The 18,240-nt window shown below is 47.8% G+C and overlaps 1 protein-coding gene across 1 annotated transcript in view; it reads right to left on the reverse strand.

Annotated features, from left to right (window-relative positions):
• Positions 1-13,840: 13,840 nt before the first annotated feature.
• Positions 13,841-18,240, reverse strand: part of LOC139421674 (fascin-like) — a 29,272-nt gene continuing 24,872 nt past the window's right edge. The window contains exons 7-9 of the mRNA XM_071172764.1: positions 17,852-17,973; positions 16,212-16,379; positions 13,841-14,455 (exon numbers count right to left, since the gene is read on the reverse strand). Coding sequence (XP_071028865.1) covers positions 14,247-14,455; positions 16,212-16,379; positions 17,852-17,973 — 499 coding nt within the window. The 3' untranslated portion in view covers positions 13,841-14,246. The remainder of the gene's footprint in view (positions 14,456-16,211; positions 16,380-17,851; positions 17,974-18,240) is intronic.

Below are 18,240 nucleotides of genomic sequence, written 5' to 3' on the forward strand. Positions count from 1 at the left end.
TCTCACCCCTCCTTACCCCCGCCCCCTGCCCCTCACCCCTCCTGTCCCCTGCCCCCTCACCCCTCCTGTCCCCTTCCCCCTCACCCCTCCTTACCCCCGCCGCCTGCCCCCTCACCCCTCCTGTCCCCTTCCCCCTCACCCCTCCTGTCCCCTGCCCTCTCACCCCTCCTTACCCCCGCCCCCTGCCCTCTCACCCCTCCTTACCCCCGTCCCCTGCCCTCTCACCCCTCCTGCCCCCTCACCCCTCCTGTCCCCTGCCCCCTCACCCCTCCTGTCCCCTGCCCCCTCACCCCTCCTGTCCCCTGCCCCCTCACCCCTCCTGTCCCCTGCCCCCTCACCCCTCATTACCCTCGTCCCCTGCCCCCTCACCCCTCCTGTCCCCTGCCCTCTCAACCCTCCGGTCCCCTACCCCCTCACTCCTCCTGCCCCCTGCCCCCTCACCCCTCCTGCCCCCCGCCCCCTCACCCCTCATTACCCCCGTCCCCTGTACCCAGTCTCTCACAAGTAGGCTGTCTCTGTCAATGACATGCCTCAACACTCACGCACACACACACACACACACTCTGATCCCCCCTCCAGACCGACGGGTGGGCTGGTGGGAGGGAGGGGAGGGGGGAGTGGCTGGCTGGCTCTGTGCTGCAGCTGGTGTTGCCATGGCAACAGAGGTTTCAGATGTGGGTGCAAGCAGCAGCCATTTGACACGGTCTTCCAACCCCCCCCCCCCCCCCCCCCCCATCACCACTACTGGAGAGAGGAGAAAATATAGAGAGAGAATCTGAGAGCGAAACGGAGAGAAGAGAGAGACTGACACAGACAGAGGTGGACAAAATGGAGAGAGACTGACACAGGGAGGGAGAGAGACTGAGGGGGAGAGAGACTGACAGAGAGGGAGACTAAATGGAGAGAGGGAGAGGGAGGGAACTGAGGGAGAGAGAGGGAACTGAGGGAGAGAGAGACTGACACAGATGGAGAGAGAGGGAACTGAGGGGGAGAGAGAGACTGACACAGAGAGGGAGACAAAATGGAGAGGAAGGGAACTGAGGGAGAGCGAGAGACTGACACAGACGGAGAGGGAGGGAGGGAGGGGGAGAGAGAGTGACAGACTGAGAGGGAGGGAGGGAGAGAGAACTGAGGGATAGAGAGAGACTGACACAGACGGAGAGGGAGGGAGGGAGAGGGAACTGAGGGGGAGAGAGAGACTAACACAGAGAGGGAGACACAATGGAGAGGGAGGGAGAGGCAGGGAACTGAGGGAGAGAGAGAGACTGACACAGACGGAGGGAGAGGGAACTGAGGGATAGAGAGAGACTGACACAGACGGAGGGAGAGGGAACTGAGGGATAGAGAGAGACTGACACAGACGGAGGGAGAGGGAACTGAGGGATAGAGAGAGACTGACACAGACGGAGGGAGAGGGAACTGAGGGAGAGAGAGAGACTGACTGACAGAGAGGGAGGGAACTGAGGGAGAGAGAGATACTGACACAGACAGAGAGGGAGGGAGAGGGAACTGAGGGAGAGAGAGAGACTGGCACAGAGAGGGCGGGAGACAAAATGGAGAGATACTGACACACGCAGGGAGAAAGCGAGGAGAGGAGGGGAGGACCGGGGACCAGCCTGCAGCGCAACTCTTTACCCATAACCCTCTGTGTGAGTTGCAGGGATCTGGGTCATATTAGTGTGACTCATCTTTTCAGCTAAATCATTCATTCAGACCCAGGGAGCGGCTCTGGGGATCTCTGTTTCCCAGGCTGCCTCTCTAACAGACTGGATTGGAGACCTGCTGTGTGTGTGTGTGTGTGTGTGTGTGTGTGTGTGTGTGTGTGTGTGTGTGTGTGTGTGTGTGTGTGTGTGTGTGTGTGTGTGTGTGTGTGTGTGTGTGTGTGTGTGTGTGAAGACATGATAACTGTTAAAGCCCTATGGATCGATGATGAACTGATAGATGTTATGGTTCATAGAAATTATACACAAGAGGTCAGTCTGCTCAGCTGATTGGTTGACGGACTTGTCTGTCAATGGAGACATTAACTTAACAGAATATTATATTATATTAACTGAACAACATAATATTATATTAACTTAACAACAATATTATATTACATAATGACTATTAACTGGTAAAGTGGACAAACAGAAATGAAATTAATCATATTTTTTGTATTGAAGATCTAATAAATGAAAGAGAAGCTGTGTTGAATTTCTGTTGTCAACTTCGTGTGGAAAAACGATTGTTATCCATCAATAATTTTGTATTTATTAGTATCTCCATTATCCTCTGCAAAAGCATCCGTTACTCCTCCTGGGGTCCACATGACGGAATACACAGTACAGAACATCCGTTACTGAGGTCCCCCTTTCTAAGGTCTTCGAAAGCCAAATTAACAAACAGATTACCGACCGTTTCGAATCTCACCATACCTTCTCTGCTATGCAATCTGGTTTCAGAGCTGGTCATGGGTGCACCTCAGCCACGTTCAAGGTCCTAAACGATATCTTAACCGCCATCGATAAGAAACATTACTGTGCAGCCGTATTCATTGATCTGGCCAAGGCTTTTGACTCTGTCAATCACCACATCCTCATCGACAGACTCAACAGCCTTGGTTTCTCAAATGATTGCCTCGCCTGGTTCACCAACTACTTCTCTGATAGAGTTCAGTGTGTCAAATCGGAGGGTCTGTTGTCCGGACCTCTGGCAGTCTCTATGGGGGTGCCACAGGGTTCAATTCTTGGACCGACTCTCTTCTCTGTATACATCAATGAGGTCGCTCTTGCTGCTGGTGAGTCTCTGATCCACCTCTACGCAGACGACACCATTCTGTATACTTCCGGCCCTTCTTTGGACACTGTGTTAACAACCCTCCAGACGAGCTTCAATGCCACACAACACTCCTTCCGTGGCCTCCAATTGCTCTTAAATACAAGTAAAACTAAATGCATGCTCTTTAACCGATCGCTACCTGTACCTACCCGCCTGTCCAACATTACTACTCTGGACGGCTCTGACTTAGAATACGTGGACAACTACAAATACTTAGGTGTCTGGTTAGACTGTAAACTCTCCTTCCAGACCCATATCAAACATCTCCAATCCAAAGTTAAATCTAGAATTGGCTTCCTATTTCGCAACAAAGCATCCTTCACTCATGCTGCCAAACATACCCTTGTAAAACTGACCATCCTACCAATCCTCGACTTTGGCGATGTCATTTACAAAATAGCCTCCAATACCCTACTCAACAAATTGGATGCAGTCTATCACAGTGCAATCCATTTTGTCAGCAAAGCCCCATATACTACCCACCATTGCGACCTGTACGCTCTCGTTGGCTGGCCCTCGCTTCATACTCGTCGCCAAACCCACTGGCTCCATGTCATCTACAAGACCCTGCTAGGTAAAGTCCCGCCTTATCTCAGCTCGCTGGTCACCATAGCATCTCCCACCTGTAGCACACGCTCCAGCAGGTATATCTCTCTAGTCACCCCCAAAACCAATTCTTTCTTTGGCCGCCTCTCTTTCCAGTTCTCTGCTGCCAATGACTGGAACGAACTACAAAAATCTCTGAAACTGGAAACACTTATCTCCCTCACTAGCTTTAAGCACCAACTGTCAGAGCAGCTCACAGATTACTGCACCTGTACATAGCCCACCTATAATTTAGCCCAAACAACTACCTCTTTCCCTACTGTCTTTAAATGATATATTTATTTTGCTCCTTTGCACCCCATTATTTCTATTTCTACTTTGCACATTCTTCCACTGCAAATCTACCATTCCAGTGTTTTACTTGCTATATTGTATTTACTTTGCCACCATGGCCTTTTTTGCCTTTACCTCCCTTATCTCACCTCATTTGCTCACATCGTATATAGACTTGTTTATACTGTATTATTGACTGTATGTTTGTTTTACTCCATGTGTAACTCTGTGTCGTTGTATGTGTCGAACTGCTTTGCTTTATCTTGGCCAGGTCGCAATTGTAAATGAGAACTTGTTCTCAACTGGCCTACCTGGTTAAATAAAGGTGTTCTCAACTGGCCTACCTGGTTAAATAAAGGTGTTCTCAACTGGCCTACCTGGTTAAATAAAGGTGTTCTCAACTAGCCTACCTGGTTAAATAAAGGTGTTCTCAACTAGCCTACCTGGTTAAATAAAGGTGTTCTCAACTAGCCTACCTGGTTAAATAAAGGTGTTCTCAACTAGCCTACCTGGTTAAATAAAGGTGTTCTCAACTAGCCTACCTGGTTAAATAAAGGTGTTCTCTACTAGCCTACCTGGTTAAATAAAGGTTAAATAAATAAATAAATAAACTCCTCCTGGGGTCCACATGACGGAATACACAGTACAGAACATCCGTTACTCCTCCTGGGGTCCACATGACGGAATACACAGTACAGAACATCCGTTACTCCTCCTGGGGTCCACATGACGGAATACACAGTACAGAACATCCGTTACTCCTCCTGGGGTCCACATGACGGAATACACAGTACAGAACATCCGTTACTCCTCCTGGGGTCCACATGACGGAATACACAGTACAGAACATTATTAGTCAGGACTGGAATACATTTAACACACAGCCTACATATCAACACAGAGCCTACATATCAACACAATACACACAGAGCCTACATATCAACACAATACACACAGAGCCTACATATCAACACAGAGCCTACATATCAACACACAGCCTACATATCAACACAATACACACAGAGCCTACATATCAACACAATACACACAGAGCCTACATATCAACACAATACACACAGAGCCTACATATCAACACAATACACACAGAGCCAACATATCAACACAGAGCCTACATGTCAACACAATACACACAGAGCCTACATATCAACACAATACACACAGAGCCTACATATCAACACAATACACACAGAGCCTACATATCAACACAGAGCCTACATATCAACACCATACACACAGAGCCTACATATCAACACAGAGCCTACATATCAACACCATACACACAGAGCCTACATATCAACACAGAGCCTACATATCAACACAATACACACAGAGCCTACATATCAACACAATACACACAGAGCCTACATATCAACACAATACCGAGGTCTAATACACAGTACCAGACACAGTGCCGAGGTCTAATACACAGTACCAGACACAGTGCCGAGGTCTAATACACAGTACCAGACACAGTGCCGAGGTCTAATACACAGTACCAGACACAGTGCCGAGGTCTAATACACAGTACCAGACACAGTGCCGAGGTCTAATACACAGTACCAGACACAGGGCCGAGGTCTAATACACAGTACCAGACACAGGGCCGAGGTCTAATACACAGTACCAGACACAGGGCCGAGGTCTAATACACAGTACCAGACACAGTGCCGAGGTCTAATACACAGTACCAGACACAGTGCCGAGGTCTAATACACAGTACCAGACACAGTGCCGAGGTCTAATACACAGTACCAGACACAGTGCCGAGGTCTAATACACAGTACCAGACACAGTGCCGAGGTCTAATACACAGTACCAGACACAGTGCCGAGGTCTAATACACAGTACCAGACACAGTGCCGAGGTCTAATACACAGTACCAGACACAGTGCCGAGGTCTAATACACAGTACCAGACACAGTGCCGAGGTCTAATACACAGTACCAGACACAGTGCCGAGGTCTAATACACAGTACCAGACACAGTGCCGAGGTCTAATACACAGTGCCGAGGTCTAATACACAGTACCAGACACAGTGCCGAGGTCTAATACACAGTACCAGACACAGTGCCGAGGTCTAATACACAGTACCAGACACAGTGCCGAGGTCTAATACACAGTACCAGACACAGGGCCGAGGTCTAATACACAGTACCAGACACAGGGCCGAGGTCTAATACACAGTACCAGACACAGTGCCGAGGTCTAATACACAGTACCAGACACAGTGCCGAGGTCTAATACACAGTACCAGACACAGGGCCGAGGTCTAATACACAGTACCAGACACAGGGCCGAGGTCTAATACACAGTACCAGACACAGGGCCGAGGTCTAATACACAGTACCAGACATAGGGCCGAGGTCTAATACACAGTACCAGACACAGTGCCGAGGTCTAATACACAGTACCAGACACAGTGCCGAGGTCTAATACACAGTACCAGACACAGGGCCGAGGTCTAATACACAGTACCGGACACAGTGCCGAGGTCTAATACACAGTACCAGACACAGTGCCGAGGTCTAATACACAGTACCAGACACAGGGCCGAGGTCTAATACACAGTACCAGACACAGTGCCGAGGTCTAATACACAGTACCAGACACAGTGCCGAGGTCTAATACACAGTACCGGACACAGTGCCGAGGTCTAATACACAGTACCAGACACAGGGCCGAGGTCTAATACACAGTACCGGACACAGTGCCGAGGTCTAATACACAGTACCAGGAGAAGGGTGCCAAAACATTCCTGTAGCCTTGAAGGTCCCCAAGAACACAGTGGCCTCCATCATTCTTAAATGGAAGAAGTTTGGAACCACCAAGACTCTTCCTAGAGCTGGCCGCCCGGCCAAACTGAGCAATCGGGGAGAAGGGCCTTGGTCAGGGAGGTGACCAAGAACCTGATGGTCACTCTGACAGAGCCGCAGAGTTCCTCTGTGGAGATGGTTGTCCTTCTGGAAGGTTCTCCCATCTCTGCAGTACTCCACCAATCAGGCCTTTACGATAGAGTGGCCAGACCGAAGCCACTCCTCAGTAAAAGGCACATGACAGCCTGCTTATCCGGGTGGCCATTTTGATTCATTGTTCAGCAGTCTTATGGCTTGGGGGGTAGAGGCTGTTAAAGTGCCTTTTGGTCCTAGACTTGGCGCTCCGGCACCACTTGCCGTGCGGTAGCAGAGAAAACAGTCTATGACTAGGTTGGCTGGAGTCTTCAACAAATTTTTGGGGCCTTCGTCTGACACCACCTAGTTGAAGTCAGAAGTTCACATACACCTTAGCCAAATACATTTAAACTCAGTTTTTCACAATTCCTACAATTTTGTTTCTGGTGTCCTTTGACAGCTCTTTGGTCTTGGCCATAGCGAAGTTTGGAGTGTGACTGTTTGAGGTTGTGGACAGGTGTCTTTTATACTGATAACAAGTTCAAACAGGTGCCATTAATACAGGTAACGAGTGGAGGACAGAGGAGCCTCTTAAAGAAGAAGTTACAGGTCTGTGAGAGCCAGACATCTTGCTTGTTTGTAGGTGACCAAATACTTATTTTCCACCAGAATTTGCAAATAAATTCATTAAAAATCCTGCAATGTGATTTTCTGGATTTTTTTCCTCATTTTGTCTGTCATAGTTGAAGTGTACCTATGATGAAAATTACAGGCCTCTCTCATCTTTTTAAGTGGGAGAACTTGCACAATTGGTGGCTGACTAAATACTTTTTTGCCCCACTGTATCTACATAATTTTCCCTCCTCATTCCTGCCATCTATTTTGTGAAGTGCACCAGTCCCTCCTGCAGCAAAGCACCCCCACAACATGGTGCTGCCAACCCTTGTGCTTCACGGCTGGGATGGTGTTCTTCGGCTTGCAAACGTCCCCCTTTTTCCTCCAAACATAACGATGATCTTTATGGCCAAACAGTTCTATTTTTGTTTCATCAGACCGGAGGACATTTCTCCAAAAATGTATGATACTAAACTGCTGGGTGTAACCTGAGATAGCAAGCTCTTCAAAACATATAGACTCAATGGTTGCTAAAATGGGAAGAGGTCTGTCCATGATAAGGTGTTGTTCTGCCGCCATCTCAGAAGACCAGGTCCTACAAACACAATGCTCTTTAAAAAAAACACCACTGACTTTCAGCATGTGTATAGGGAAGGTCACTGACTCAGGTGATTGGCTAAAAATATGATAGTTGGAGCTGTGAACCTTGTCGAATTGTGTGATTGGCTAAAAATATGTTCAGACTTCAGACCTTTTATGTTATTGATAAAAAAATAAAAAAAACTCACTTATGACATCACATGGTAGAAGAGTTACTTATCCAATAGAACCTTGTCGAACATATGTAAAAGTGCGGCGTACCTCAGGGCACTTGCCTTGGGCCGTTACATATGCAGATGATCACAGGATCGGTGTCCCCCGCCTCGCACTGGACGGTTGAGCTAATGTGATTTGTAAGTAATAAGCCTAAATGTAACTGCCCGCACAGAACTTAAAACATGCCAGTCTTTCCTGGTTGATTAACTGCATCAATTGTTTGAGAGGGAAATAGTTGACATTTTTAAATTGTGTAGGTAACTTATATAAAGGCTTGGGCAGCAGGGTAGCCTAGTGGTTAGAGTGTTGGGCAAGTAACTGAAAGGTTGCTAGATCGAATCCCCGAGCTGACAAGGTAAACATCTGTTGTTCTGAACAAGGCAGTTAACCCACTGTTCCTAGACCAGTTAACCCTACTGTTCCTAGACCAGTTAACCCTACTGTTCCTAGACCAGTTAACCCTACTGTTCCTAGACCAGTTAACCCTACTGTTCCTAGACCAGTTAACCCTACTGTTCCTAGACCAGTTAACCCTACTGTTCCTAGACCAGTTAACCCCACTGTTCCTAGACCAGTTAACCCACTGTTCCTAGACCAGTTAACCCACTGTTCCTAGACCAGTTAACCCACTGTTCCTAGACCAGTTAACCCACTGTTCCTAGACCAGTTAACCCTACTGTTCCTAGACCAGTTAACCCACTGTTCCTAGACCAGTTAACCCTACTGTTCCTAGACCAGTTAACCCACTGTTCCTAGACCAGTTAACCCACTGTTCCTAGACCAGTTAACCCACTGTTCCTAGACCAGTTAACCCTACTGTTCCTAGACCAGTTAACCCACTGTTCCTAGACCAGTTAACCCACTGTTCCTAGACCAGTTAACCCACTGTTCCTAGACCAGTTAACCCACTGTTCCTAGACCAGTTAACCCACTGTTCCTAGACCAGTTAACCCACTGTTCCTAGACCAGTTAACCCTACTGTTCCTAGACCAGTTAACCCACTGTTCCTAGACCAGTTAACCCACTGTTCCTAGACCAGTTAACCCACTGTTCCTAGACCAGTTAACCCTACTGTTCCTAGACCAGTTAACCCTACTGTTCCTAGACCAGTTAACCCACTGTTCCTAGACCAGTTAACCCACTGTTCCTAGACCAGTTAACCCACTGTTCCTAGACCAGTTAACCCTACTGTTCCTAGACCAGTTAACCCCACTGTTCCTAGACCAGTTAACCCACTGTTCCTAGACCAGTTAACCCACTGTTCCTAGACCAGTTAACCCACTGTTCCTAGACCAGTTAACCCTACTGTTCCTAGACCAGTTAACCCACTGTTCCTAGACCAGTTAACCCACTGTTCCTAGACCAGTTAACCCACTGTTCCTAGACCAGTTAACCCACTGTTCCTAGACCAGTTAACCCACTGTTCCTAGACCAGTTAACCCACTGTTCCTAGACCAGTTAACCCTACTGTTCCTAGACCAGTTAACCCACTGTTCCTAGACCAGTTAACCCTACTGTTCCTAGACCAGTTAACCCACTGTTCCTAGACCAGTTAACCCACTGTTCCTAGACCAGTTAACCCACTGTTCCTAGACCAGTTAACCCACTGTTCCTAGACCAGTTAACCCACTGTTCCTAGACCAGTTAACCCACTGTTCCTAGACCAGTTAACCCACTGTTCCTAGACCAGTTAACCCACTGTTCCTAGACCAGTTAACCCACTGTTCCTAGACCAGTTAACCCACTGTTCCTAGACCAGTTAACCCACTGTTCCTAGACCAGTTAACCCACTGTTCCTAGACCAGTTAACCCACTGTTCCTAGACCAGTTAACCCACTGTTCCTAGACCAGTTAACCCACTGTTCCTAGACCAGTTAACCCACTGTTCCTAGACCAGTTAACCCACTGTTCCTAGACCAGTTAACCCACTGTTCCTAGACCAGTTAGCCCACTGTTCCTAGACCAGTTAGCCCACTGTTCCTAGACCAGTTAGCCCACTGTTCCTAGACCAGTTAACCCACTGTTCCTAGACCAGTTAACCCACTGTTCCTAGACCAGTTAACCCACTGTTCCTAGACCAGTTAACCCACTGTTCCTAGACCAGTTAACCCACTGTTCCTAGACCAGTTAACCCACTGTTCCTAGACCAGTTAACCCACTGTTCCTAGACCAGTTAACCCACTGTTCCTAGACCAGTTAACCCACTGTTCCTAGACCAGTTAACCCACTGTTCCTAGACCAGTTAACCCACTGTTCCTAGACCAGTTAACCCACTGTTCCTAGACCAGTTAACCCACTGTTCCTAGACCAGTTAACCCACTGTTCCTAGACCAGTTAACCCACTGTTCCTAGACCAGTTAACCCACTGTTCCTAGACCAGTTAACCCACTGTTCCTAGGCCAGTTAACCCACTGTTCCTAGGCCAGTTAACCCACTGTTCCTAGACCATCATTGGAAATAAGAGTTTGTTCCCAACTGACTTGGCTTTTTTTTTTTACCTTTATTTAACTAGACATCGGGGGTTTCTTCAGTCCCCAAATCCAGAACGAATTCAAGGCAACATACATTATTCCACGGAACTCCCATCTCAAATGACTAAAGCAGAATCTCTATTTGACCGAGTTGTTTTTTTTATTTAACCAGGCAAGTCTTTTAAGAACAAATTCATATTTACAATGACGGACTAGGAACAGTGGGTTAACTGGTCTAGGAACAGCGGGTTAACTAGTCTAGGAACAGTGGGTTTAACTGCCTTGTTCAGGGGCAGAACGACCGATTTTTACCTTGTCTGCTCAAAGGATTCGATCTGGCAACCTTTAAGTTACTTGCCCAACGCTCTAACCACTAGGCTACCTGCCTCCTCTAACCACTAGGCTGCCTGCCGCCCACTAATGTGTAACTGTTCAATAGGGACGCATTGGAACGCAGAGCTTTCAAAACACGAGGCACTTCCGGATTTGATTTTTCTCAGGCTTTCGCAATATCAGTTCTGTTATACTCAGACAATATTTTTACAGTTTTGGAAACTTTAGTGTTTTCTATCCTAAGCTGTCAATTATATGCATATTCTAGCATCTGGTCCTGACAAAATATCCCGTTTACTTTGGGTATGTTATTTTTCCAACAATGAAAATACTGCCCCCTAGTCACAAAAGGTTCATGTGTAGAGTATGTATTTTTGTGTCAGACACCAGCAAGACGAATTGTCCCCATTGGGGGGGGGGGGGGGGGCCTGCTAATGGTAAATGTAAGTTAGAGCTCCAACCTCTCCAGGGCCCAGTTTTCCTAAAGTTAATGATCGGATTACGTGTTTAGAAATAGAATGAATAGAACGTACGAATGAATCCCTGACGTCGAATGGGGACTCCCCGTTCTATTCAATGTCCTAATCCCGTTGGCTGAACTCCAGATTGTTTTTCTGAGAAACACTGGGTCCCTGAAGCCATGTTTTAGAGGGAGGAGCTGTGTAAAACGCACCAATCACAATGTGTTGTAGTTGAACAGGAAGTGGTCCAGTTAAAAAAACAGAGAGAACAGACAGGCAGTAGTGTTCAAAATCCCCGTTTTTTTAATTGGTTGTTGGCATCCAGGTGAACCAATGGCACAACAGATTAATCACCAAAAAAAATAAAACAGAAAAGGAAAGTTTCCAGTTTCTTAAAGTAAAAAAAGGTTTGGAATATTTTATATAGTTACATTTAGTAAATTACCCAGAAACACTGAGTCAGACACAGGCATTATCAGAACTACAATGGCGGTCTAACCTCTCACCTGTGTGAACCAACAGTCACACACACACACACACGCCTTTCCATCCATCCATCCACTACACCACATCGTTGACCGCTGGCTAGATCACAGTGGGTCACATTTACATGAGAATTATGAGATTAAGCACCAGATTCCAGTTGTGAGGAGGAGTGTGAGACCAGGAAGTCATGTGAGAGACGGTGTTTGTATCAATACCAACAGATCATTCTCCATGATAATGGCTGTGCCTTAGAGAGAAAATTAAAGAAATTATTCCAGAGGTTAACGTCCCACCAGATCAGAGCTCTGGACAGCTGTAGAGGACACACACACACACTTCCTTCACGAAAACAACATAAAACAAGGTTATTTCCTGTCTGAGAGATCAAAATCTCCACCAATGAGCTCACAGCTAGAGGATGACATCATTTCCTCTAGGTTACATTGGAACATTTCCTGTGATACAATATTAATGAGATGAGGGACTAAACCCATTCCAGAACACCGTGAGAATCCATTCCAGTTTTTACACAACGCTCAGAGACCAGCCTCTAGTTCCAGACAGAACCTGGTTCCAGACAGAACCCGGTTCCAGACAGAGCCTGGTCCTATTTAGGATTCAATACCATCACTGCTGTTAGACATTTAAAATAAAAAGGTCATTTCAGAATAAACCGACACATGCAGCGTTTACCGTGAACATTGCATTGTGGGATTGAATCCTGGCCAAAAATCAGGTCCTACATGATAAATACTGTCTGACCACCATGTGTTGTTGAATACAGAGATCGCAGGGACAGACACCTGGATACAAATAGAGAAATAGATAGAGAGAGTTCAGTTGAAGGAGGGTTTAGTTGAGGGGGGGGGGGGGGGGGGGGGGGGGGGGGGGTTTAACAAAGCTCTGCTCTGTGGGGGGGGGGGGGGGTCAGCTGTTTGAGAGTGGGCCAATCATACATCTAGGACTGAGTGACACATCGAGCCACGTTGCTATTGGACGGGGGGGGGGAATAGTGCACAGCCCCACTAACTTTGGCAACAAATACAGGTGGGTACTGCAGAATGGAACTGTGAGAGAGAAAGGCAGAGAGAGAAAAGGGGAGGGAAAGGCAGAGAGAGAAAAGGGGAGGGAAAGGCAGAGAGAGAAAAGGGGAGGGAAAGGCAGAGAGAGAAAAGGGGAGGGAAAGGCAGAGAGAGAAAAGGGGAGGGAAAGGCAGAGAGAGAAAAGGGGAGGGAAAGGCAGAGAGAGAAAAGGGGAGGGAAAGGCAGAGAGAGAAAAGGGGAGGGAAAGGCAGAGAGAGAAAAGGGGAGGGAAAGGCAGAGAGAGAAAAGGGGAGGGAAAGGCAGAGAGAGAAAAGAGGAGGGAAAGGCAGAGAGAAAAGAGGAGGGAAAGGCAGAGAGAAAAGAGGAGGGAAAGGCAGAGAGAAAAGAGGAGGGAAAGGCAGAGAGAAAAGAGGAGGGAAAGGCAGAGAGAGAAAAGGGGAAGGAAAGGCAGAGAGAAAAGAGGAAGGAAAGGCAGAGAGAAAAGAGGAGGGAAAGGCAGAGAGAAAAGAGGAGGGAAAGGCAGAGAGAAAAGAGGAGGGAAAGGCAGAGAGAAAAGAGGAGGGAAAGGCAGAGAGAAAAGAGGAGGGAAAGGCAGAGAGAAAAGAGGAGGGAAAGGCAGAGAGAGAAAAGGGGAAGGAAAGGCAGAGAGAGGAAAGAGGAGGGAAAGGCAGAGAGAAAAGAGGAGGGAAAGGCAGAGAGAAAAGAGGAGGGAAAGGCAGAGAGAAAAGAGGAGGGAAAGGCAGAGAGAAAAGAGGAGGGAAAGGCAGAGAGAAAAGAGGAGGGAAAGGCAGAGAGAAAAGAGGAGGGAAAGGCAGAGAGAAAAGAGGAGGGAAAGGCAGAGAGAAAAGAGGAGGGAAAGGCAGAGAGAAAAGAGAAGGGAAAGGCAGAGAGAAAAGAGGAGGGAAAGGCAGAGAGAAAAGAGGAGGGAAAGGCAGAGAGAAAAGAGGAGGGAAAGGCAGAGAGAGAACAGGGAGAAAAGAGGGAAAGGCAGAGAGAGAAAAGGGAGAAAAGAGGGAAAGGCAGAGAGAGAAAAGAGGGAAAGGCAGAGCGAGAAAAGGAGGTGAAGAAAGCCTTTACATTAGGACATACCTCCCCCAGCTCTCTCTCTCCCTCCTTTGTCCAGTTCACACAAAAAAAAGGTCCTGTTCAGAGCGGTGGAATGTCACATAGAAACGTATGATGTAGATTAGATGAGACGGGATTCATTATCAAGTGAAAACAGATAATGGGGTCAGCTCTAGGTCTTACATTACCCCCCCCCATCTACGATATCGTGAACATTTCACCCCACTGACCACAGCCCTGGTCTGGGAGGGGTTAGGACAGAGTTGAGAGGAGGATGGAGGGATAGAGGGAGGAGTTATGGGATGCTGCCGCTTCGTTGTCGTAGTAACGGGGTCTCGGGAAGGGGGTCAGTACTCCCAGAGCGTGGCGGTCTCCAGGTCGTCGGCGTTGGCCTTCAAGACGCCGGCGTGGTCGCCGTGGAGATACTTCCCGTCGGCGACGGAGCGGATAGCGACCTTGTTGTAGTCGCAGAACTCTAACAGGAAGTCGACGGGGTTGTCACTGCTGCTCACCACCGACGCCTCGCTGCCCACCATCCAGAACTTCCCCGTCGAGTCTGAGGAGAGGGGGGGGGCGTTTACAACAGGTTCAACCATGATGATATGTCCAAAATACAAATTTAGTCAAATAAACATTCTAAATTTCAGCAGGTGGTTTCCTGGAAACAGATTATGAATAGTCTATAAGTAGGAGGAGAATGGGATTAAGAAGCATGTTCAGTGGAGGTGTTTTATAACCCAGGGCGAGTCTTAATCTGTGTCCTGGAAACATGATTTATAACCCAGGACGAGTCTTAATCTGTGTCCTGGAAACATGATTTATAACCCAGGACGAGTCTTAATCTGTGTCCTGGAAACATGATTTATAATCCAGGACGAGTCTTAATCTGTGTCCTGGAAACATGATTTATAATCCAGGACGAGTCTTAATCTGTGTCCTGGAAACATGATTTATAATCCAGGACGAGTCTTAATCTGTGTCCTGGAAACATGATTTATAATCCAGGACGAGTCTTAATCTGTGTCCTGGAAACATGATTTATAATCCAGGACGAGTCTTAATCTGTGTCCTGGAAACATGATTTATAACCCAGGACTAGTCTTAATCTGTGTCCTGGAAACATGATTTATAATCCAGGACTAGTCTTAATCTGTGTCCTGGAAACATGATTTATAACCCAGGACTAGCCTTAATCTGTGTCCTGGAAACATGATTTATAACCCAGGACGAGTCTTAATCTGTGTCCTGGAAACATGATTTATAACCCAGGACTAGTCTTAATCTGTGTCCTGGAAACATGATTTATAACCCAGGACGAGTCTTAATCTGTGTCCTGGAAACATGATTTATAACCCAGGACTAGTCTTAATCTGTGTCCTGGAGACATGATTTATAATCCAGGACTAGTCTTAATCTGTGTCCTGGAAACATGATTTATAACCCAGGACTAGTCTTAATCTGTGTCCTGGAAACATGATTTATAACCCAGGACGAGTCTTAATCTGCTCGTTGTCATGAGGCTCCTCTAGTTCATCTGAAAGGGCAGGCTAACTGCTCGTTGTCATGAGGAGGCTCCTCTAGTTCATCTGAGCTGTCAGACTCTACACCGTCCCCTGGAAAGGGCAGGCTAACTGCTCGTTGTCATGAGGAGGCTCCTCTAGTTAATCTGAAAGGGCAGGCTAACTGCTCGTTGTCATGAGGAGGCTCCTCTAGTTCATCTGTCAGACTCTACACCGTCCCCTGGAAAGGGCAGGCTAACTGCTCGTTGTCATGAGGAGACTCCTCTAGTTCATCTGAAAGGGCAGGCTAACTGCTCGTTGTCATGAGGAGGCTCCTCTAGTTCATCTGAAAGGGCAGGCTAACTGCTCGTTGTCATGAGGAGACTCCTCTAGTTCATCTGAAAGGGCAGGCTAACTGCTCGTTGTCATGAGGAGGCTCCTCTAGTTCATCTGTCAGACTCTACACCGTCCCCTGGAAAGGGCAGGCTAACTGCTCGTTGTCATGAGGAGGCTCCTCTAGTTCATCTGAAAGGGCAGGCTAACTGCTCGTTGTCATGAGGAGGCTCCTCTAGTTCATCTGAAAGGGCAGGCTAACTACTCGTCCTAACATACAATCCCATTATTTTGTCTGTTAGTCCGCCCAGCTAAATCCTACAGACATTAGTTTGGGAAGCCAATGGAAATCTTCAGGTCTCAGGCAAAGCCTGTGTGTGTCCATGTATGTCTGTACTGACCCTGTAGGGCCCCCTCTCTGAAGGTCAGGGGAAAGTAGTCTATGTGTGTGTGTGTGTGTGTGTGTGTGTGTGTACTAACCCTGTAAACTGTACGTCCCCTCTCTGAAGGTCAGGGTAAAGTAGTCGTACGAGGAACGGTTGGAGTCCAGGGTTCCTGTGACCTTACGACACCCGATGAAACCGTGTTCCCCACGGAGGACAATGATTGGACGGTTAATCAGCTTCATCAGGAACTCCTCCGACTCACCTGGAGGGACAAACACCCATATTACCCATGTCGTCAAAGAATGACTTAAAAAAAAAAAAAATTATAAGGCTAAGGTTACACTCCCCTAACCTGGGGACACTCCCCTAACCTGGGGACACTCCCCTAACCTGGGGACACTCCCCTAACCTGGGGACACTCCCCTAACCTGGGGACACTCTGCTTCTGCCCTCTTCAACGCCTTATGGAATGGTCTTCCTAAACACGGATGTTCAAATGAGCGTTTTCTATTTGGGAGGCTCCACCTGTTGTAAAGGGCAAGATAACCTTCCAGAAAGGACCAATTCAAAGAAAAGAGTTGTAATGAAACCAGTTCTATTGTGCACAGAAGCCACATGTATGAACAGGGAGAGACTAGGAGTTGGTATGACCCTTGAACCAAGTCATCTGGAACAGGGAGAGACTAGCAGTTGGTATGACCCTTGAACCAAGTCATCTACAACAGGGAGGGACTGACCAAGTCATCTGGAACAGGGAGAGACTAGGAGTTGGTATGACCATTGAACCAAATCAACTGGAACAGGGAGAGACTAGCAGTTGGTATGACCCGTGAACCAAGTCATCTACAACAGGGAGAGACTAGGAGTTGGTATGACCCGTGAACCAAGTCATCTGGAACAGGGAGAGACTAGCAGTTGGTATGACCCGTGAACCAAGTCATCTGGAACAGGGATAGACTAGGAGTTGGTATGACCTTTGAAACAAGTCATCTGGAACAGGGAGGGACTGACCAAGTCATCTGGAACAGGGAGCGTGACTAGGAGTTGGTATGACCCTTGAACCAAGTCATCTGGAACAGGGAGAGACTAGGAGTTGGTATGACCCTTGAACCAAGTCATCTGGAACAGGGAGAGACTAGCAGATGGTATGACCCTTGAACCAAGTCATCTGGAACAGGGAGAGACTAGCAGTTGGTATGACCCTTGAACCAAGTCATCTGGAACAGGGAGAGACTAGGAGTTGGTATGACCCTTGAACCAAGTCATCTGGAACAGGGAGCGTGACTAGGAGTTGGTATGACCCTTGAACCAAGTCATCTGGAACAGGGAGCGTGACTAGGAGTTGGTATGACCCTTGAACCAAGTCATCTGGAACAGGGAGAGACTGACTAGGAGTTGGTATGACCCGTGAACCAAGTCATATGGAACAGGGATAGACTAGGAGTTGGTATGACCCTTGAACCAAGTCATCTGGAACAGGGAGAGACTAGGAGTTGGTATGACCCTTGAACCAAGTAATCTGGAACAGGGAGAGACTAGGAGTTGGTATGACCCGTGAACCAAGTCATCTGGAACAGGGAGAGACTAGGAGTTGGTATGACCCTTGAACCAAGTCATCTGGAACAGGGAGAGTGACTAGGAGTTGGTATGACCCTTGAACCAAGTCATCTGCATACTGAACACCCTGTTGGGTTGCTCTTTACTACCCAAAGGCAGAGCTGTTTTCACACTGACCGGCAACATCGACGGTAGCGGCTAGCTGGCCGTTCTTCTTGGCTGCGACGTATTTCCCGTTGGCGGCACGGAGAGTCAGCTTCTTACCACAGTACTCCATGTCAAAGTAACAGTTGGCAGTCCTACACACACACACACACAAATATAATTCTCAACAGGATAGAACATTGTAATAACATCTATTACTGGAGCCACCCCTTCATGGAGCAATGAAGCTGACGACACGACGCAGCTAGCCGACGGCTAACAGCCGACACGCCGCAGCTAGCCGACGGCTAACAGCCGACACGCCGCAGCTAGCCGACGGCTAACAGTCGACACGCCGCAGCTAGCCGACGGCTAACAGTCGACACGCCGCAGCTAGCCGACGGCTAACAGTCGACACGCCA

Source organism: Oncorhynchus clarkii, chromosome 12, assembly GCF_045791955.1.
Source record: "Oncorhynchus clarkii lewisi isolate Uvic-CL-2024 chromosome 12, UVic_Ocla_1.0, whole genome shotgun sequence".
Classification (NCBI taxonomy): Eukaryota; Metazoa; Chordata; class Actinopteri; order Salmoniformes; family Salmonidae; genus Oncorhynchus; species Oncorhynchus clarkii.